Below are 24,255 nucleotides of genomic sequence, written 5' to 3'. Positions count from 1 at the left end.
GGTACATGGAACTCCTTGTACTATTTTTGCAACTTTCTGAGAGCCTGTAATTATTTCAAAACAAAAGTTTTTAAAAAGTATTATACAGGCATGAAACCAGACCACCAGGGTTTAAATAGGGGCACAACCAATTATTGGCTGTGTGCCCTCAATCGAGTTATTTTCTCATCTGTAAAATGAGGATAAAAACAGTATTTACCTCAGGAGGTGCTGTGTGAATTAAATAAGCTTATACATGTAAACCATTCACAACAGTGCTTGTCACATAGTAGGCACTCAATTGTCAGTCATTATTAATGTTGCTATGATTATTTTTTAATTTATTCTAAGATCAGGATTCAGCTCTAGAATTCTGTATGTGTAAGCTATTGTTATTTTTGCACTATTGATATGGAGAGATATTAGCTAGTTTGAAAAAAAGAGAAAAAATCTTGGCAGCCAATGAGGCCTAAATTCTAGCTCAGTCACCTGTCTTCTTTCTATAAACTAGGATTTAATATCATATTTATATAGATATATTTATTCTTTCAAAAATGGATATATCACAAAGAACCACACTGTTGGAGAGGTGTCTTGCTGCTACATCAACGCCATCTCCACCAGGTGGAGAACCATGCCTTATTTTGAAAGCTCTCAAGAACAGATTTCACATGCTCTCTGGCTAAGCCTTACCAGGGCCTTGAAGATGTCAGGAAGTTATTCTTTACCAGGGCCTTGAAGATGTCAGGAAGTTATTCTTGGTACAGTTTACACTTACTGCCTCTTGTCACGGTGGATGTAGAAGATAAGTTTTACAACTTTATACCTGAAGACCCCTACCAGTAGGGGTATCACCCTGTTTCTCCTTCTCTTTAATATCCTTATAGATTCTATCTTCCAATTGTTTAATCATCTTCATTCCTACTTCACAGAGTTATTGTAAGGAGTACATGAATTAGAATACATCAAAGCACCTAGTACTGTACTTGGCAAACAGTAAGCATTTAATGCATTTTTCTTTCCTTCCTAATCAAGGACTAAACTAATTATCTCTATCAGAATGCCAGGCAGTTGAGGTATTCTAATTTGAATCTCATAATGAATGTACAGGCAAGCTCACAAATCCCTAAGTTTTTACCTTCTATTTAGAGTTTTTAATAAATCAATATGATGAAACCAGATCCTAATTGCATTCCCCTGCCCACCCTAGTCAATTTTTATCCAAATCCCAAATTTTAAGCTATTATGGTATCTTTCAGAGCTGAGATATTTTAAACTAAAATAGTTCAGGAAGCATATACTATAAATAGACATCCTTTGTGAAAACTTTTTTTCTTAAAATTATTCCTAACCTCACCTAAACTGTATTCAGACACGTTTCCACTTAAAATGTTTTTTGCTCTTCTTACAGTTACTGTAAATGTGCTCCTCCCTCCCTTTCAAAATGTGAAATCTTGTCAAGAAAGGCAGATTTTTTTTTAACATCTTTATTGGAGTATAATTGCTTTACAATGGTGTGTTACTTTCTGCTTTATAACAAAGTGAAGCAGTTATACATAGACATTGTTCCCATATCTCTTCCCTCTTGCATCTCCCTCCCTCCCACCCTCCCTATCCCACCCCTCTAGGTGGTCACAAAGCACAGAGCTGATCTCCCTGTGCTATGCGGTTGCTTCCCACTAGCTAGCTATTTTACGTTTGGTAGTGTATATATGTCCATGCCACTCTCTCACTTTGTCACATCTTACCCTTCCCCCTCCCCATATCCTCAAGTCCATTCTCTAGTAGGTCTGTGTCTTTATTCCCGTCTTGCCACTAGGTTCTTCATGACCTTTTTTTTTTTCCCTTAGATTCCATATATATGTGTTAGCATACTGTATATTTGTTTTTCTCTTTCTGACTTACTTCACTCTGTATGACAGAATCTAACTCCATCCACCTCACTACAAATAACTCTATTTCGTTTCTTTTTATGGCTGAGTAATATTCCATTGTACATATGTGCCACATCTTCTTTATCCATTCATCTGATGATAAAATCAAATACCTGCAGTAATATTGCAACATGATAGACTGTAACTGTGAGAGAAAATTAATTCAGTAAAAATGATATCTTGTTACTTCAGTTTGCAACTCCCTTATCTCTTTTCTAATGATTTTTAAAGCCAGAACAGTCTGTATGCTTCTCACGATATCAGTGTTTTGGCTGAATTTTCTCCTCCTATTCCTAAGATTCTATTCTGAAAGTGACAAAACATGAATGGGAAAAATACCAAGGCTTGATTTTTCAAATAACTACTACTTGAAGAGCAGTTTGGAAAAATTCTGTTTTCACTTTCAGCCTTCTTTGCCTCAAAAAGAACTTGGCTTTTTTTCACAATCAAATGCTATGAAACAATGGTTAAATGAACCCTTTGATTTGAACTTTATCCTCAAATGCCGACACATTCCTTAGAATGTTTTTTTTTTAGTTCTGAGAATACAGTAAGACCCAGTTAAAGCAGCAGGATTCCAAACACAAAGTTGCAAAACCTAAGTTCTGATAAAGACTGCCTGCAAACTCAATAGAATGAACAATGAAATTCTTAGTAGATTGTTTTCTTCTACAAGAGAAAAAAACTTAAAAAAAAATCTTAACTAGAGTGATGTTTACCTTAAGAAAATACTGTATTCAGGATAGAAGATGCTTGTATATTGGACCCAGGCACCAACTTCCTCTTCAGTTTCCCTTTTTTGGGCTTCTGTTACTGAGAACAGATTAAATGATTCAAATCTTCTTACAGATACATGTCGTAGGCAATCATCCAGGTGTTTTTGTTTCAGAACCTTTGAAATAAAACCAAATATTGTGGTCACATTATATAAATATAAATTAAACGTTCAACATTTAAGTGGTAAGGGGACTTTCGTTTCCAATAATGGCAGATTAGATAATTCAGACCAACATCTTACTGAAGACAACTAGAAAAGATGCATAAAATATTTTAAAACATTACTCGAAGGCATCAGAGGGCAAAGAATATAGTGAAGATCTACCAGTCTAATATCTTTAAAAGGAAGTAAATCTAGAGAGATGAGTCTGGCTTTTGCAACCACTTTTCTTGTGAGACATTCATCAATTCCAAAAGAAAGAGCTGAGAAGACAAGCAGCACCTTCAACAGCTTGTAGACTTAAGGGGTAAAAGTTGAATTTCAAAGCTTAATACCTAGGCAGGGGCAGGTATGTTATTCTGAGCTGGTGTGTGTGTGTGTGTGTGTGTGTGTGTGTGTGTGTGTTAAGATAAATCAAATGAGTAGTTTTGTTGGTGCCATTGAAAACTAGGTTTTTAAGTATGGAAGAAAGGAGATACAGCTGTAAGATTAATGAGGTTAAGCAAAAACCCTGTAGCTCTGAATCTGAATAAAGTATAATATAAACTAATGATGTATTTCATTTTTTAAAACTGTACATATATTTCCTACATCTGACCACTGAAAAGGTCTAAAAACAGTGACCAAACTACTAGCAATGAGCACACCTAATGCACATACCGCTGTCTCTAAATACCATTTTTTATTAAAACAAAGTAAGGGGAATTCCCTGGTGGTCCAGTGGTTAGAACCCCACGCTTTCACTGCCAAGGGCGTGGGTTCAATTCCTGGTCAGGGAACTAAGATAATGCAAGCCATGCAGCACAGCCAAAAGAAAGAAAGAAAAAAAAAAAGTAAGGCCCTTGGAAAAAGGGCAGGAATTGTACAAGATAAGTCTGGAACATCATGCACACAAAAAAACAAGAAAGCCATACAAAATTAAGGGTTATATCAAAAGGACTCAGGAGACAATCTGAGTAGGGTCCATTGGCCAAAGATGGGACAGTGCGAGCATTAACAAAGATAATAAATGTAACTGAATTGAAACACATTAGTTCATAACGGTAACTTTTTAAATGCCTCATTGATGATCACTGAAAAATGCTAAAGAACCAACTTATTTTGAAAACTAGTAAATGAGGAGAAAAAAATGAAGTATTTATCTGTCTCTTCTATATGAACCATAACTGAGAATATCCAAATGGAAGATGAGGGGAAATTTCTCTTTATACTAGTATCCCAAGTAATAAATGAAGAAGGAACAACAGAATATCACCATTTTTCAACTCCCTCATGAATTCATGAACCTAGGTAATCATCATCAAGAAGAGAAATAACCAGACATCACTATGATTATTGATAAAATCTCACACCACCATCATCTTGACCAACTAAACAAGACAAAACAAAAAACATGACATCTGAATCTGATCAAGCCTCTATATCTTACAGGAAATAGGAAATACAGGGATAGAGGAACACATTAAACAACATCAAGTGCAATTAGCAAAATTTAAATTATAGGAAACTACAAAACACCCAGTTGCTTCTAAAATAAACGGCAAGGGTTGAAAAAGAGACATGCTGAGGGAATATTTAGATTAAAAAGACTTGAACATATCAACCAATAACAATATTTGGAACTTAATTTGGATCCTGTTTTCAAAATAATCAAACTGTAAAGAAAAATTAGGAGACAATGGAAAACTTTTGGAAACTGACCAGATATTTTATGACATCAAGGAATTATTCTGGATAGGATATGGTATTGTAATTAATTTTTTAATGTCATCTTGTATAGGTACATACTGAAATATTTATAGAAAAAATATGATATCTGAGATTCGCTTTAAAATAATCTGGTGAGGGTTGCATAATGAGAGAACAGAAATGAAACGAATTTGGTCCAGAATTAAAATTAGTTGAAGCTTATGGATACCTGAGTGGTTATTAAACTATTTTTTTCCACTTTTGTATATGTTTGACATTTCCCATAAACTTTTTTAAAGATATAAAGTGCTCTAATAGTCATAAACAAATGAAAAATAAAGATATGAAAAACTAAACATATTTGGAAGTTAAGCAATAAACTTCTAAATAATCTGTGAATCAAAAAAAGAACACAATGGAAATTAGAAAGTAATTTGAACTGAATAATAAAAATACATTTCAAGGGCGGAGTCAAGATGGCATACTAGGAGGACTCGGAATTCATGTCTCCTCACAACTAGGGCAACTACCAGGCACCGGTGAGGGACCACGGACACCTAAGGGGACAGGATGAACCCCCAGTGACCAGGTAGGACATGGGGCATGGGAGGAGTCAAGGGGGAGAAGTGGAGGCAGGACGGGACTGGTGCCCCTAAGGGGCGGCTGGGGGAGGGGAAGGGATCCCATGCCGGAAGGGGTAAATTGGGGGACCACTGGGAGGGCAGAGGATCAAAAGGGAATGTAGCCAGGTTTCTCCTGCCCACTTGGGCACCCAGGAACCTGCTGAGATCCCAGGCCTCATCCTCTGCCCACCGAGGCCACCTCCAGCCATGTGGGTCCTGAGGGAGTGGGAGGGAGGGAAGGGGGAGCAAAAGTAAAGGCCGTACCTCCAGGACTGGCACCCCTGAGGGGTGGCTGGGGGAGGGGAGTTCCTAAACCCAGCAGGACCCACCCACGGTTAGGGGTCCAGCAGTGACGGGGGACACCCTGGGGGAGACGGTGAGGGAGGGGCACGAAGGAACGGAAGGGAATGTGGCTAGTGCCTTCCCTGTCCACTTAGGCACCAGGGAGCCTGTTGGGCTCAGGCCTAATCCTCTGCCCTCGGAGCCTCCCTCCTGCCATGCAGAATCCAAGCCCCGCCCCTACACCCTCACCCAGGGCCCCACCTCTACACTCAGAGACCCCCTCCAATGCGCTGGGCCTAAACCCCACCCACACACCCTCACTCAGGGCCCTACCTCCAAACTCCGGAACCCCACACTCCAGAGGCCCTCCCTTCCATGTGCTGCCTCTCCCCTTCCACGCAGGTCTTAAGAAGAGGCCCTGCCCCACACTTGAACGTGGCCCCCCCTCAAGGCCTTTTCTAGCTACATGGGTCCTGAGCCTAGGCCCCGCCCCATGATCAAACGTAACACCCCCAACTGCCTGGGTCCTGCCCCACCCTAATCCCTGCCCCTGCCTAAGTTCCAGCCCCCACCTAAACTTCGCCCCCATAGCCAAGGCTTTTTTTTTTTTTTCTTTTTCTTTTTTCTTCTTTTAGATTGGGGTTCTGTTTTACCTTGCTGATTCATTGTTGTTGATTTTTTTATGTTTTTATTTTTCCTAATAAATCTTTTATTTTTCTAATTTTATTTTATTCTTTATACTCTGTAATTGTTCTCCGCTTTTGGCTTCTTCCCCCCCATTTTTTTTCTTTTTTCTGTTGAGGTCTTATTTTGCCTTGTTGCACTTGTTTCAATGATAGTTTTATTTTTCCTAATATATTTTTTATCTTTCCAATTTTATTTTATTTTTTATTCTTTGATATTGTACTGTTTTTTTTCTTTCTTTTTCTTTTACCTTTTTTTTTTTTTTTTTTTTTACCATGCCACGAAGCTTGCGGGATCTTGGGTCCCAGGCTGGAGGTCGGGCCCAAGCTCCTGTGGTGGGAGCTCCGAGTCCAAACCACTGGACTAAAAGAGAACCTAGGACTCTAGGGAATATTAATTGGAGTGAGGCCTCCCAGAGGAACTCATCTCAGCACCAAGACCCAGCTCTACCCAACTGTCTGCAAACTCCAGTGCTGGACATCTCAGGCCAAACAACCAGCAAGACAGAAATACAGCACCAACCATCAAAAAAAAAAAATGAAATGACAGAAAAATATGTTACAGACGAAGGAGCAAGGTAAAAACCTACAAGACCAAATAAATGAAGACGAAATAGGCAACCTAACTGAAAAAGAATTCAGAGTAAGGATAGTAAAGAAGATCCAAAATCTTGGAAACAGAATGGAGAAAATACAAGAAACATTCAACAAGGATCTAGAAGAACTAAAAAGCAAACAAACAGTGATGAACAACACAATTGCTGAAATTAAAAATACTCTAGAAGGAATGAATAGCAGAATAACTGAGACAGAAGAATGGATAAGTGAGCTGGAAGATAAAATGGTGGCAATAACTGCCAGGGAGCAGCATAAAGAAAAAAGAATGAAAAGAATTGAGGACAGTCTCAGAGACCTCTGGAACAACATAAAACGAACCAACATTCGAATTATAAGGGTCCCAGAAGAAGAAGAGGAAAATAAAGGGTCTGAGAAAATATTTAAAGAGATTATAGTCGAAAACTTCCCTAACATGGGAAAGGAAATAGTCAATCAAGTCCAGGAAGCACAGAGAGCACCATACAGGATAAACACAAAGAGAAACATGCCAAGACACATATTAATCAAACTATCAAAAATTAAATACAAAGAAAAAATATTAAAAGCAGCAAGGGAAAAGCAACAAATAACATACAAGCGAATCCCCATAAGGTTAACAGCGGATTTCTCAGCAGAAACTCTGCAAGCCAGAAGGGAGTGGCAGAACATATTGAAAGTGATGAAAGGGAAAAACCTACAACCAAGGTTACTCTACCCAACAAGGATCTCATTCAGATTCGATGGAGAAATTAAAACTTTTACAGATAAGCAAAAGTTAAGAGAATTCAGCACCACCAAACCAGCTTTAGAACAAATGCTAAAGGAACTTCTCTAGGCAGGAAACACAAGAGAAGGAAAACATCTACAAAAACAAACCCAAAACAATTAAGAAAATGGTAACAGGAACGAACAAACATATCGATAATTACATTAAATGTAAAGGGATTAAATGCTCCCACCAAAAGACACAGACTGGCTGAATGGATACAAAAACAAGACCCGTACATATGCTGTCTACAAGAGACCCACTTCAGACCTAGGGACACATACAGTCTGAAAGTGACGAGATGGAAAAAAATATTGCATGCAAATGGAAATCAAAAGAAAGCTGGAGTAGCAATTCTCATTTCAGACAAAATAGACTTTAAAATAAAGACTACAAGAGACAAAGAAGGACACTACATAACCATCAAGGGATCAATCCAAGAAGATGTAACAATTGTAAATACTTCTGCATCCAACAGAGGAGCACCTCAATACTTAAGGCAAATGCTAACAGCCATAAAAGGGGAAACTGACAGTAACACAATCATAGTAGGGGACGTTAACACCCCACTTTCACCAATGGACAGATCATCCAAAATGAAAATAAATAAGGAAACAGAAGCTTTAAATGATACATTAAACAAGATGGACTGAATTGATATTTATAGGACACTCCATCCAAAAACAACAGAATACACTTTCTTCTCAAGTGCTCATGGAACAATCTCCAGGATAGACCGTATCTTGGGTCACAAATGGAACCTTGGTAAATTTAAGAAAATTGAAATTGTATCAAGTATCTTTTCCAACCACAACGCTATGAGACTAGATATCAAATACAGGGAAAAAAATCTGTAAAAAAAAAAAAACACATGGAGGCTAAACAATACACTACTTAATAACCAAGAGATCACTGAAGACATCAAAGAGGAAATCAACAAATACCTAGAGACAAATGACAATGAAAACACAATGACCCAAAACCTGTGGGATGCAGCAAAACCAGTTCTAAGAGGTAAGTTTATAGCAATACAATCCTACCTCAAGAAACAAGAAACATCTCAAATAAACAACCAAAACTTACACTTAAAGCAATTAGAGAAAGAAGAAAAAAAAACCCCCAAAGTTAGCAGAAGGAAAGAAATCGTAAAGATCAGATCAGAAATAAATGAAAAAGAAAGGAAGGAAACAGTAGCAAAGATCAATAAAAGTAAAAGCTGGTTCATTAAGAGGATAAACAAAACTGATAAACCATTAGCCAGACTCATCAAGAAAAAAAGGGAGAAGACTCAAATCAATAGAATTAGAAATGAAAAAGGAGAAGTAACAACTGACACTGCAGAAATAAAGAGGCTCATGAGAGATTATGACAAGCTACTATATGCCAATAAAATGGACACCTGGAAGAAATTGACAAATTCTTAGAAAAGCTCAACCTTCTGAGACTGACCCTGGAAGAAATAGAAAATATGAACAGACCAACCACAAGCAATGAAAATGAAACTGTGATGAAAAATCTTCCAACAAACAAAAGCCCAGGACCAGATGGCTTCACAGGTGAATTTTATCAAACATTTAGAGAAGAGCTAACACCTATCCTTCTCAAACTCTTCCAAAATATAGCAGAGGGAGGAACACTCCCAAACTCATTCTACGAGGCCACCATCACCCTGATGCCAAAACCAGACAAAGATGTCACAAAAAAAAAAAAGCTACAGTCCAGTATTACTGCTGAACATAGATGCAAAAATACTCAACAAAATACTAGCAAACAGATTCCAACAGCACATTAAAAGGATCATACACCATGATCAAGGGGGGGTTTATCCCAGGAATGCAAGGATTCTTCAATATACGCAAATCAATCAATGTGACAAACCATATTAACAAACTGAAGAAGAAAAACCATATGATCACCTCAATAGATGCACAAAAAGCTTTCGACAAAATTCAACACCCATTTATGATAAAAACCCTCCAGAAAGTAGGCATAGAAGGAACTTACCTCAACATAATAAAGGCCATATATGACAAACCCACAGCCAACATTGTTTTCAATAGTGAAAAACTGAAACCATTTCCTTTAAGATCAGGAACAAGACAAGGTTACCCACTCTCACCACTATTATTCAACATAGTTTTGGAGGTTTTAGCCACAGCAATCAGAGAAGAAAAAGAAATAAAAGGAATCCAAATCGGAAAGAAGAAGTAAAACTGTCACTGTTTGAGGATGACATGATACTATACATAGAGAATCCTAAAGATGCTACCAGAAAACTACTAGAGCGAATCAATGAATTTGGTAGAGTAGCAGGATACAAAATTAATGCACAGAAATCTCTTGCATTCCTATACACTAATGATGAAAAATCTGAAAGAGAAATTAAGGAAACACTCCCATTTACCATTGCAACAAAAAGAATAAAATACCTAGGAATAAACCTACCTAAGGAGAGAAAAGACCTGTATGCAGAAAACTATAAGACAGTGATGAAAGAAATTAAAGATGATATAAACAGATGGAGAGATACACCATGTTCTTGGATTGGAAGAATCAACATTGTGAAAATGACTATACTACCCAAAGCAATCTACCAATTCAATGTAATCCCTATCAAACTACCAATGGCATTTTTCACAAAACTAGAACAAAAAATTTCACAATTTGCACGGAAACACAAAAGACCCCGAATAGCCAAAGCAACTTGAGAAAGAAAAACGGAGCTGGAGGAATCAGGCTCCGGAACTTCAGACTATACTACAAAGCTACAGTAATCAAGACAGTATGGTACTGGCACAAAAACAGAAATATAGATCAATGGAACACGATAGAAAGCCCAGAGATAAACCCACACACATATGGTCACCTTATCTTTGATAAAGGAGGCAAGGGTACACAGTGGAGAAAAGACAGCCTCTTCAATAAGTGGTGCTGGGAAAACTGGACAGCTACATGTAAAAGAATGAAATTAGAACACTTCCTAACACCATACACAAAAATAAATTCAAAATGGATTAAAGACCTAAATGTAAGGCCAGACACTATAAAATTCTTAGAGGAAAGCATAGGCAGAACACTCTATGACATAAATCACAGCAAGATCCTTTTTGACCCACCTCCTAAAGAAATGGAAATAAAAACAAAAATAAACAAGTGGGACCTAATGAAACGTAAAAGCTTTTGCACAGCAAAGGAAACCATAAACAAGACGAAAAGACAACCCTCAGAATGGGAGAAAATATTTGCGAACGAAGCAACTGACAAAGGATTAATCTCCAAAATATACAAGTAGCTCATGCAGCTCAATATCAAAAAAACAAACAACCCAGTCCAGAAATGGGCAGAAGACCTAAATAGACATTTCTCCAAAGAAGATATACAGATTGCCAACAAACACATGAAAAGATGCTCAACATCACTAATCATTAGAGAAATGCAATTCAAAACTACAATAAGGTATCACCTCACACCAGTCAGAATGGCCATCATCAAAAAATCTACAAACAATAAATGCTGGAGAGCGTGTGGAGAAAAGGGAACCCTCTTGCACTGTTGGTGCGAATGTAAATTGATACAGCCACTATGGAGAACAGTATGGAGCTTCCTTAAAAAACTAAAAATAGAACTACCATTTGACCCAGCAATCCCACTATTGGGCATATACCCTGAGAAAACCATAATTCAGAAAGAGTCATGTACCACAATGTTCACTGCAGCACTATTTACAATAGCCAGGACATGGAAGCAACCTAAGTGTCCATCGACGATGAATGGATAAAGAAGATGTGGCACATATATACAATGGAATATTACTCAGCCATAAAAAGAAACGAAATTTAGTTATTTGTAGTGAGGTGGCTGAACCTAGAGTCTGTCATACAGAGTGAAGTAAGTCAGAAAGAGAAAAACAAATACTGTATGCTAACGCATATATATGGAATCTAAAAAAAAATGGTTCTGATGAACCTAGGGGCAGGACAGGAATAAAGATGTAGACATAGAGAATGGACCTGAGGAGACGGGGAGGGAGAAGGGTAAGCTAGGACGAAGTGAGAGAGTAACACTGACATATATACACTACCAAATGTAAAATAGATAGCTAGTGGGAAGCAGCTGCATAGCACAGGGAGATCAGCTTGGTGCTTTGCGACCACCTAGAGGGGTGGGATAATGAGGGTGGGAGGGAAACGCAAGAGGGAGCGGATATGGGGATATACGTATGCATATAGCTGATTCACTTTGTTATAAAGCAGAAACTAACACAACATTGTAAAGCAATTATACTCCAATAAAGATGTTAAAAAAATACATTTCAAAACATGAAATGTTGCTAAATCCATGCTTAGAGGGAAATCTATGGAAAGGCTAAAAATTAGTAAGCTAAGCATCCATTGCAAAAACTAGAAAAAGAAACAAATTAAATCCTCAAAAGAGTAGAAGTTAATAAAGTAGAAAACAAACACAGCAGGGAGGATTGCCACCACCAAGAGTTGGTTCTCTGAAGAGATTAATAAAACTGATAAATCCCTGATGAAGCTATTAAGAAAAAAAGAGAAAAGGTATAAATATCAATGTGACATAGGGAGATCACTTTAGATTCTACAGGCATCAAAAAATGCAAAAGGATAGCAAAAGGATATTATGAAGACTAACTCTGAAAATTTAGATGAAATGGACAAATTCCTAGAAAAATACAACTAACCAAAATTGACACAAGAAATAGAAAGTCTGAATAGTCCTAAACTATTTTAAAAATAAAATGCATAAATAAAAATCTTACCACAAAGAAAACTCCAAGCCCAGATTGTTCACCAGCAAATTACACCAAACATCTAAGTAAGAATTAATTCAAGTCTTACCACACTCTTCATTAAATTCCCAAATAACCCCATGGGATAGATACCCAGTATGTGAGAGAGGAAACTGACACAAAGGAATGTTAATTTGCTCAAAGTCAGAGAGCTGGTAAGAAGCAAATTCAGGCTGACTACAGAGCCTGAACTCTAAACACCTGTGCTTGTGGAGAATGTAGTTGACTGGCACCAAACATCGCATTGCGACTTCCTTTAAGATACCTTCCTATACTATAAAGCTGGAAAGCTAGAAACTACATTTCCCAGAATCCCTAGCAGAGTTTCAGATGTGCTTTTGGTCTAGCTAATCAGATGCACTAACATGAGATTTGAAAGATGGTGGTAACTACATTTCTGCAATATGTGCTGGTAAAATAGTTCTAAAGAGAGTTGGCTCTTCTGCAGCAGCTTTAGCAGAGGTACCAGTGTTCACTCTCTAATTTAATGGTGAGTGAGAGGCAGCACAAGTGGCAAACCTTTGCTGGTAGAGATCAAGCAGGCAAGGTGTACTTCTGGAGTCTCTAGTTCTCGAAATAGCATCCTGATGACCAGAGATCACAGATGAAGTGATGTGATCCCACAAACAGCCTCAAATTCTTCATTTTGGCTGAGGTGGCATTTCTCTTGGAAGGCCAACTTTTGTATTGTTCTGGGACTTTGCGTTGTTCTGGGAATCATACTTTGCATGTTCCTCTAGTTCCTCCAAAGATTTTATGAGCGCTTAATTCCCTTTATTAAGCCCCTTTCTGCTTAAAATAGCTAGAGTTGTTTATCTTATCTGAAAAGGAACCCTGACTCCAATGATGCCTTAATTCTTATATGTAGAAGGGCAAGCTGAGATCAGAACCAAGCAAGAAAACACAATATGAATAATATACCTTGAGGGAAAAATATATTTAAAATTTTTATACTATATAGAAGGTTTATAAGGTTGATTTTTTTTAATGGAGGATCAGAAAAGGTTGCCTCTCTTTCACTTGATTGAAAGTTTCCTTTAAAAATGAAAGGATGAATTGTTTTAAAAGTTTTTACAAAAATAGGGTCTTTTTGTTATCTATCAACTATGGTCATCAGGAAGAAAAACACACCACTCAATAAAGCTTAGTCTCAAGAAAAAAACAAAGTAATTAAATTTTAAAATGTAAAATGTAGATATTATATATTGTTTTAGAACTTGTCCAATTAACTTCCAAAAAACAAATGCCTTTTTATACTAATTAAATTATTGTGATGTCAAGGTAATGGCATCATAAATCACTAAGGTAAAAAATTATTTAAATCAATACATGTATAATATTAAAAGGGGCTTTTATAGTTTAGTAAATCCCATGATCTACAATATGACAAGGTAATACTCAATGAAAGTAACAGGCAATATACTTAGAATAAATAAAAGCAAACATTTATTTATGTAATCTATACAGTACTCAATAAAGGTAACTATAATGGAGATCAAGTCAAATTATTTTTGATTTGGTTATTTTAAGGCCACCAAATATATCTGCAGGGTTTCTCTGGTGGCGCAGTGGTTGAGAGCTTGCCTGCCAATGCAGGGGACGTGGGTTGATCCTTCCTGGGCCGGGAAGATCCCACATGCTACAGAGCAGCTGGGCCCATGCACCACAGCTGCTGAGCCTGCGCTCTGGAGCCCACGAGCTGCAACTACTGAGACCACATGCTGTAACTACTGAAGCCCACGCGCCTAGAGCCTGTGCTCTGCAACAAGAGAAGCCACTGCAATGAGAAGCCCGTGCACCACAACGAAGAGTAGCCCCTGCTCCCCGCAACTAAAGAAAGCCTGCGAGCAGCAACGAAGACCCAGTGGAGCCAAAAATAAATAAATAAAATAAATAAATTTATATAAAAAAAAATCTGCAGCTTTGTGAGTTGAGATGATACTCAAATCTCCCATCAAGGTATAAACTTATCACCTACCACTTTTACTTTTTTAATTAATTAATATATTTATTTATTTATTTATTTGGCTGCATCAGGTCTTAGTTGCAGCATGAGGGATCTTTCATTGTGGCACACAGGCTTCTCTAGTTGCGACACTCTGGCTTCTTTCTAGTTGTGGCACGTCAGCTCCAGAGCACGCGGGCTCAGTAGTTGTGGCATGCAGGCTTAGCTGTCCCGTGGCATGTGCGATCTTAGTTCCCTGACCAGGGATCGAACCTGCGTCCCCTGCATTGGAAGGCAGATTCTTAACAACTGGACCACCAGGGAAGTCCCACCTACCACTTTTAGAATATCTCCTTCCAACCCGCTATATAATTGTATAGTATTCAAATGGAATTATCAGGCATGAAGCAAAATACTCAAAGTTCAGAGAAAAAAGGTTTATAAACCTTATAAATAAAGTTTGGGGTCTGAGCTAGAACTGTGAAGTAAAATGAGTACCTAAAGAGAGCAGCTTCCTAAAATGGCAAAACATTAGAGGTGACAGAGGGATATAGACTCTCTTTTCCACAAGGAATTTAGAAGGAACAAGAAGGCAATGAAAATCAGGTAGACAAAGTGAAAATATTAGGTTGTTTGAAAGCTCCAGAAAAAAGAGAGGAATGGAAGAAAGTGTTCTTAACAACACCAAAAAAGGTGATGGATGTGTTAACTCATTGGGGATGGGGGTGGAGAATTCTTTCAAAATGCAGACATATATCAAATCATCACATTGAACACTTTAAACAGTTTACAATTTTATTTGTCAATTATACCTCAATAAAGCTGAAAATTTTTTTAACAGTAAATTTTTTAATCTTAGAAAAATTCATATAAAAGCATCATTTTTAGGACTCAAAACTGTTTTTAACATTGAAAATAAATCATAGGGACTTCCCTGGAGTTCCAGTGGCTAATACTCCACGCTCCCAATGCAGGGGCCCCAGGTTCAATCCCTGGTCAGAGAACTAGATCCCACAAGCTGCAACTAAGAGTTCGCATGCGGCAACTAAAGATCCGCGTGCTGCAACTAAAAAGATCTCACGTGCCGCAATGAAGATCCCGTAGCAGCAAGGAAGATCCCACGTGCCGCAACTAAGACCTGGTGCAGCCAAATAAATAAATAAATATTTTTTAAAAAAGAACATAAATCATAGATTTCTGGTCTTAATTTAAATAATAAAAATGAGCCAAATAAAATTATTCAGCATTATTTTAGAAATGGCAGTTAAAGTATTTAACCTCTAGAAAATTGTTATATTTACTCTTAGGAAGACTATTGATTAATACAGTCTAATAACTTTCACAGCTCTGTGAGTCTAAAAAGACAAATGGACAACCCGGCAGCCTGTGGAACAAAAACCACATTCACAGAAAGATAGACAAGATAAAAAGGCAGAGGGCTATGTACCAGATGAAGGAACAAGATAAACCCCAGAAAAACAGCTAAATGAAGTGGACATAGGCAACCTTCCAGAAAAAGAATTCAGAATAATGATAGTGAAGATGATCCAGGACCTCGGAAAAAGAATGGAGGCAAAGATCGAAAACATGCAAGAAATGTTTAACAAAGATCTAGAAGAATTAAAGAACAAACAGATATGAACAATACAATAACTGAAATGAAAACTACACTAGAAGGAATCAATAGCAGAATAACTGAGGCAGAAGAACGGATAAGTGACCTGGAAGACAGAATGGTGGCACTCACTGCTGCGGAACAGAATAAAGAAAAGAATGAAAGGAAATGAAGACAGCCTAAGAGACCTCTGGGACAACATTAAACACAACAACATTCACATTATAGGGGTCCCAGAAGGAGAAGAGAGAAAGGACCCGAGAAAATATTTGAAGAGATTATAGTCGAAAACTTACCTAACGTGGGAAAGGAAATAGCAACCCAAGTCCAGGAAGCACAGAGACTCCCATACAGGATACAACCAAGGAGAAACACACCGAGACACACAGTAATCAAACTGGCAAAAATTAAAGACAAAGAAAAATTATTGAAAGCAGCAAGGGAAAAACAACAAATAACATACAAGAGAACTCCCATAAGGTTAACAGCTGATTTCTCAGCAGAAACTCTACAAGCCAGAAGGGAGTGGCATGATATACTTAAAGTGATGAAAGGGAAGAAACTACAACCAAGATTACTCAACCCAGCAAGGATCTCATTCAGATTCGATGGAGAAATTAAAAGCTTTACAGACCAGCAAAAGCTAAGAGAATTAAACAACACCAAACCAGCTCTACAACAAATGCTAAAGGAACTTCTCTAAGTGGGAAACACAAGAGAAGAAAAGGACCTACAAAAACAAACCCAAAACAATTAAGAAAATGGTCATAGGAACATACATATCAATAATTACCTTAAATGTGAATGGATTAAATGCTCCAACCAAAAGACACAGGCTTGCTGAATGGATACAAAAACAAGACCCACATATATGCTGTCTATAAGAGACCCACTTCAGACCTAGGGACACATACAGACTGAAAGTGAGGGGATGGAAAAAGATATTACATGCAAATGGAAATCAAAAGAAAGCTGGAGTAGCAATACTCATATCAGATAAAATAGACTTTAAAATAAAGAATGTTACAAGAGACAAGGAAGGATACTACATAACGATCAAGGAATCAATCCAAAAAGAAGATATAACAATTATATATGCACCCAACATAGGAGCACCTCAATACATAAGACAACTGCTAACAGCTCTAAAAGAGGAAATCGACAGTAACACAATAATAGTGGGGGACTTTAACACCTCACTTACACCAATGGACATATCATCCAAAATGAAAATAAATAAGGAAACAGAAGCTTTAAATGACACAATAGACCAGATAGATTTAATTGATATTTATAGGACATTCCATCCAAAAACAGCAGATTACACTTTCTTCTCAAGGGCGCATGGAACATTCTCCAGGATAGAGCACATCCTGGGTCACAAATCAAGCCTCAGTAAATTTAAGAAAATTGAAATCACATCAAGCATCTTTTCTGACCACAACGCTATGAGATTAGAAATGAATTACAGGGGAAAAAATGTAAAAAACACAAACACATGGAGGCTAAACAATACGTTACTAAATAACCAAGAGATCACTGAAGAAATCAAAGAAGAAATCAAAAAATACCTAGAGACAAATGACAATGAAAACACGACAATCCAAAACCTATGGGATGCGGCAAAGGCAGTTCTAAGAGGGAAGTTTATAGCAATACAATCCTACCTCAAGAAATAACAAACATCTCAAATAAACAATCTAACCTTACACCTAAAGCAACTAGAGAAAAGAACAAACAAAACCCAAAGTTAGCAGAAGGAAAGAAATCATCAAGATCAGAGCAGAAATAAATGAAATAGAAACAAAGAAAGCAATAGCAAAGATCAACAAAACTAAAAGCTGGTTCTTTGAGAAGATAAACAAAATTGATAAGCCATTAGCCAGACTCATCAAGAAAAAGAGGGTGAGGAATCAAATCAATAAAATTAGAAATGAAAAAGGAGAAGTTACAACAGACACCGCAGAAATACAAAGCATCCTAAGAGACTATTACAAGCAACTCTATGCCAATAAAATGGACAACCTGGAAAAAATGGACAAATTCTTACAAACGTATAACCTTCCAAGACTGAACCAGGAAGAAACAGAAAATATGAACAGACCAATCACAAGTAATGAAATTGAAAATGTGATTAAAAATCTTCCAACATACAAAAGTCCAGGACCAGATGACTTCACAGGTGAATTCTATCAAACATTTAGAGAAGAGCTAACACTCAACCTTCTCCAACTCCTCCAAAAAAATTGCAGAGGAAGGAACACTCCCAAACTCATTCTACAAGGCCACCATCACCCTGATACCAAAACCAGACAAAGGTACTACAAAAACAGAAAATTACAGACCAATATCACTGATGAATATAGATGCAAAAATCCTTAACAAAATACTAGCAAACAGAATCCAACAACACATTAAAAGGATCATACACCATGATCAAGTGGGATTTATCCCAGGAATGCAAGGATTCTTCAATATACGCAAATCAATCAATGTGATACACCATATTAACAAACTGAAGAAAAAAACCATATGATCATCTCAGTAGATGCAGAAAAAGCTTTTGACAAAATTCAACACCCGTTTATGATAAAAACTCTCCAGAAAGTGGGCATAGAGGGAACCTACCTCAACATAATAAAGGCCATATACAACAAACCCACAGCAAACATCATTCTCAATGGAGAAAAACTGAAAGCATTTCCTCCAAGATCAGGAACAAGACAAGGATGTCCACTAGCACCACTATTATTCAACATAGTTTTGGAAGTCCTAGCCATGGCAATCAGAGAAAAAAAAGAAATAAAAGGAATGCAAATTGGAAAAGAAGTAAAACTGTCACTGTTTGCAGATGACATGATACTATACATACAGAATCCTAAAGATGCCACCAGAAAACTACTAGAGCTAATCAATGAATTTGGTAAAGCTGCAGGATACAAAATTAATGCACAGAAATCTCTTGCATTCCTATACACTAATGATGAAAAATCTGAAAGAGAAATTAAGGAAACACTCCCATTTACCATTGCAACAAAAAGAATAAAATACCTAGGAATAAACCTACCTAGGGAGACAAAAAACCTATATGCAGAAAACTATAAGACACTGTTGAAAGAAACTAAAGATGATACCAAGAGATGGAGAGATATACCATGGTCTTGGTTGGAAGAATCAATATTGTGAAAATGACTATACTACCCAAAGCAATCTACAGATTCAATGCAATCCCTATCAAATTACCAACAGCATTTTTTACAGAACTAGAACAAAAAATCTTAAAATTTGTATGGAGACACAAAAGACCCCGAATAGCCAAAGCAGTCTTGAGGGAAAAAAACGGAGCTGGAGGAATCAGACTCCCTGACTTCAAACTATACTACAAAGCTATGGTAATCAAGACAATATGGTACTGGCACAAAAACAGAAACATAGCTCAATGGAACAAGATTGAAAGCCCAGAGATAAACCCACGCACCTATGGTCACCTAATCTATGACAAAGGAGGCAAGGATATAAAATGGAGAAAAGACAGTCTCTTCAATAAGTGGTCCTGGGGAAACTGCACAGCTACAGGTAAAAGAATGAAATTGGAACACTCCCTAACACCATATACAAAAATAAACTCAAAAAGAATTAGAGACCTAAATGTAAGACCGGACACTATAAAGCTCTTAGAGGAAAACATAGGAAGAACACTCTTTGACATAAATCACAGCAAGATCTTTTTTGACCCACCTCCTAAAGAAATGGAAATAAAAACAAAAATAAACAAGTGGGACCTAATGAAACGTAAAAGCTTTTGCACAGCAAAGGAAACCATAAACAAGACGAAAAGACAACCCTCAGAATGGGAGAAAATATTTGCGAACGAAGCAACTGACAAAGGATTAATCTCCAAAATATATAAACAGCTCATGCAGCTCAATATTAAACAAACAACCCAATCCAAAAATGGGCAGAGGACCTAAATAGACATTTCTCCAAAGAAGACATACAGATGACCAAGAAGCACATGAAAAGCTGCTCAACATCACTAATTATTAGAGAAATGCAAATCATAACTACAATGAGGTATCACCTTACACTGGTTAGAATGGGTATCATCAGAAAATCTACAAACAACAAATGCTGGAGAGGGTGTGGAGAAAAGGGAACCCTCTTGCACTGTTGGTGGGAATGTAAATTGATACAGCCACTATGGAGAACAGTATGGAGGTTCCTTAAAAAACTAAAAATAGAATTACCATATGACCCAGCAATCCCACTACTGGGCATATACCCAGAGAAAACCATAATTCAAGAAGACACATGCATCCCAATGTTCACTGCAGCACTATTTACAATAGCCAGGTCATGGAAGCAAACTAAATGCCCATCTACAGATGGGTGAATGGATAAAGAAGATGTGGTACATATATACAATGGAATATTACTCAGCCATAAAAAGGAACGGAATTGGGTCATTTGTTGAGATGTGGATGGATCTAGAGACTGTCATACAGAGTGAAGTAAGTCAGAAAGAGAAAAACAAATATCGTATATTAACCCATATATGTGGAACCTAGAAAAATGGTACAGATGAGCCGGTTTGCAGAGCAGAAATTGAGACACAGATGTAGAGAACAAACATACGGCCACCAAGGGAGGAAGCAGCGGGGGTCGGGTGGTGGTGGTGGGATGAATTGGGTGATTGGGATTGACATGTATACACTGATGTGTACAAAATTGATGACTAATAAGAGCCTGCTATATAAAAAAAAAAAGTGCCTTCTTGATAAAATGTTTAAAATAAGTCAATACTATGTTAGTTTTTCTCTCTTTTACATTTATAAATATAAATATATGTTCACCTTTAAAAAAAAAGAAAATGGACAAAAGACATGAAGAGACATTTCATTGAAGTAATATACAGATGGCAAATAAGCATGAAAAGATGTTTATCTGCAGCAATTGTTAAAATATGTAAATTTCCAAACCCCACTCAAAACTCACTGCTCTAGAATGTTTTTGCTTTAAAAATTTTTTAAATTGTGGAAAATATTGGGTTGGCCAAAGAGTTCCTTTGGGTTTTTTTGTAACATCTTATGGAAAAACTTGAACGAACATTTTGACCAACCCAATACACAAAACACAAAATTCAAAAAAAAAAGAGAAATGCTTTCCCACCTAGAGCCTTCTAAACATTTTAGTTTCTTTACTGCACAGTTAAAAGTTCATTTCATTCAAAATAATTATTGGTGGAATATTTTGTTTTTAGACTGATAAGCTACACACTTCTAATTCAAGAAAACATTCACATTCACATTTTTAACCTAAAACACAATCCTAAATATTTTTAAGGAATCCAATGAAACCAATTATTAATCTTAATAAATCAGAGACATAAAAAAGAAAATCTCCTCCAATCACTGATGTATATGTCAACAAGGTTTGAACAGCGGGGGTCAGGGATGAGCATTACATGTAGACGCTTAAGGTTAAAGTACGTTCTGCAGAGTACACAAAAATCTATGTCATCTGTGACTATAGCAGTATAAAGGTCTATAATCAATTGAAATGTCAGTTTAACTTCAACAATGTGAAAAAACCCTTATAAATGCAATGATGTATAAAATGTTGGCAACAAATAATTCTCTATGCAAAAAAAAAACAGGAGTGAAAGAGCACAAATGATCTTGCTCAGCCCCTGCTGTAGAAAGTGATCCAAGTGATGCCAATAAAAACCAATGAAGAGTCCATCCCTCAATTCTTCACTTATGTAGGGATCTAAACCACAATCCTCAGTGCAAGATCTACAAGCACATCACACAACCATTCTTAAGACATGATCTCTTGGTGTCTGTTTGCCATTTTCTACAGTGGAATGGAATCAGAAGGCCTAAAAAGAGCACAAAATACAGTACATCTCTAGTAACTGACTCTCTGGATTAACAGACACTCTCCATTCCCTCTATTAAATATTCAGACCGGGCCATGTGAACTGAATAGTGCCATTGCACTATTCCTGCCCTTCCCTGTTGAGTTGCTTGCCAAGTTAACTGTCCTTCTTCACAAGCTTTTTTATACCACTTGTTGGTATTGTCATGAATTAAATATTACAAAAACTAATGAAATAATAATTATTAGGAAGAAGGTCTTAAAGAAATCTAGTCCCACTCTCTCATTTACAAATGAGAAAACTGAGGTCCAAAGAGGGTGCTCACCATCATACAAATAGTTAAGGGTAGATCTCGGACTAAAATCAATTGTATGAAATTCTATTCCAGAAATCATGCTGTCTCTTTCCGCATTGACAGTCTCAAACATACATCATCCTGCTTTAATTTAAATTGTACTGTGAGGGACTTCCCTGGCGGTCCAGTGGTTAAGACTCGGCACTTCCAATGCAGGGGGCACAGGTTCGATCCCTGGTTGGGGAACTAAGATCCCACACGTCGCGAGGCACAGCCAAAAAATTAAAACAATAAATTTTTTTTCAATTAAAAAAATAAAAATAAATTGTACTGTGAAATATTCCATTAATCAGATTCTTCAGCCAAGCATTCACACCTCTAGGCCCCATTATTCATTCTGTAGGTGGTTGTGAGATGTGTGTAAGCATGTAATGGTCATTTGCTACTTTTTCATCTGCTCTACATCCCTTCCCCTTGGGAAATGCCCCTCCCTCTCTCTATGCAATAATGGTAGGGTTGTTATTTTCCCTGCCACAGGGTGGGCTCATGACCCAGGCCAAAGTGCACTAGTCTCCTAGGCACAGCAATTGGTGCAAACTTCGCCTCTTAGAGTTCTTTGGAGGAGATGATTTGGGTGTTGGGGAAAAGGGTTATTTCTTCTGGATCACTAGCTGGGTGGATGATGAAGTTGCCAACAGCTATCTTTGCCATCAGGTAATGAGACACAACAAAGAGAAAAATATTACAGAATATCCACAGCCTCTATTGATATTGATCCACAGACTTTCAGACCTCATGTGATTAAAGTGGGCACTAGACTCAAAAGTCAGCAATTTTCCATGTTGAGGCAGGATATAGATGGGCCCCAGGGTGGGCAGCCGGAGTTCATCCCCTGTGGACAGATACTCCAAAATAGCAGGAGGGAGAAGAGCTAAGCCCTGCCCAGATAAGAGATAAAAGACCACATAGTCCTCATTCTTGAAGTCAAGGAGACCTTCTCCACTACACACGCACAGAAAGGCTCCCTGAAGGTCAAAAAGGGAGGGGGTGCTACCCCATAGTAAGTGATGCCATCCTACCCATACGCCTCTTCGCTGGAATCCATCTTGGCTAAGAGATGCACGCACACACACATGCGAGGACCCTGAGATATACTGATATGGACTCAGAACCAGGCAAAGCAAGATGATTGGCCAAAGGAAACCCAGAAGAAATGCCCCATAAAAGTGATTCAAACTACCACGAGGACACAACTCTCTCTCTGAGCTCGCCCATGTGTCTATCCACAGGTACTCTTTTCCTCCTAATAAACACTTGTTTCACTACTTTCCGTCTCTATGTGGAAATTCACTTCTACAACAGCTGATGGGCCAGGACCTTGTCACTGGCCACTGGTCCCTTGTGGTCTAGTGGCTAAGATTCAGCACTCTCACTGCCACGGCCCAACCTCAATCTCTGGCCATGAACCAAAATCCTGCTTCAAGCCACTGCAGGCTGAGGCCACCCAGGAGCAATGTGACCTAGTATCAAATGATGAACTAGGTCAACCAGGTTTTCTCTCAAAAATGTTAATTATAAAGCATAGAAAATATTGAACAGTTAAGGTGAAGGGCCATGAGATAGCACTGGAGCCCTAGTGGAAAGACAGAATTGTGAGGGAGAAAACAAGGAGACATAGCAGATGTCATGAAGATGTCACATAAGAGAGAGAAAAAGAATTGCATATCTCTAGCATTGTTTAGATTCCTCAGTTTTCCAGCTGGATGCTAACAAGATGCAAATGGTCCATTCATTTAAAACATATTTACTAAGAGCCTGCAAATGTTTAAAACACATGGAAGATTCGATTATTATAGAAAAATATTCACTTTTCCCCTGCTCCCTCAAAGAAAAAAACATACTTCTCTGCCCCCTAACTTTAGGCTTGGCTAAGTATCTTACTTTGGCCAATAGGATATTAGTAGGTGCTTAAAATGTGTTTCAGTGGTTGCGTTTGCTCTCTTATACCTCTGTCGTCACCATGAGAATATGTCAGCCCAGATTTAGAGGCATGTGGACCAAGCATGCAGCATAGAGCCACTCAGCTGATCACAGCCTATGTCAGTCAACTCCCAGGTGGCCCACAAACAGAATAAATGCTCACTGTTGAATGCAGTTGTGACGGTGTAGTTATTTGTTACTTACTGATACAATACACTGAGGATGAGATGCTGTGGGCC

General features: G+C 37.7%; 1 protein-coding gene across 2 annotated transcripts in view; it reads right to left on the bottom strand.

Annotated features, from left to right (window-relative positions):
- CAMKMT (calmodulin-lysine N-methyltransferase) overlaps positions 1-24,255 on the bottom strand; it is a 399,695-nt gene that overhangs the window by 373,548 nt on the left and 1,892 nt on the right. For both annotated transcript variants that reach the window (XM_061210698.1, XM_061210699.1), the window contains exon 2: positions 2,633-2,805. In XM_061210698.1, the coding sequence (XP_061066681.1) occupies positions 2,633-2,805 (173 nt within the window). The remainder of the gene's footprint in view (positions 1-2,632; positions 2,806-24,255) is intronic.

This window comes from Eubalaena glacialis, chromosome 14, assembly GCF_028564815.1.
Source record: "Eubalaena glacialis isolate mEubGla1 chromosome 14, mEubGla1.1.hap2.+ XY, whole genome shotgun sequence".
In the NCBI taxonomy this organism is placed as follows: Eukaryota; Metazoa; Chordata; class Mammalia; order Artiodactyla; family Balaenidae; genus Eubalaena; species Eubalaena glacialis.
This window is presented reverse-complemented; position numbering and strand designations above follow the sequence as displayed.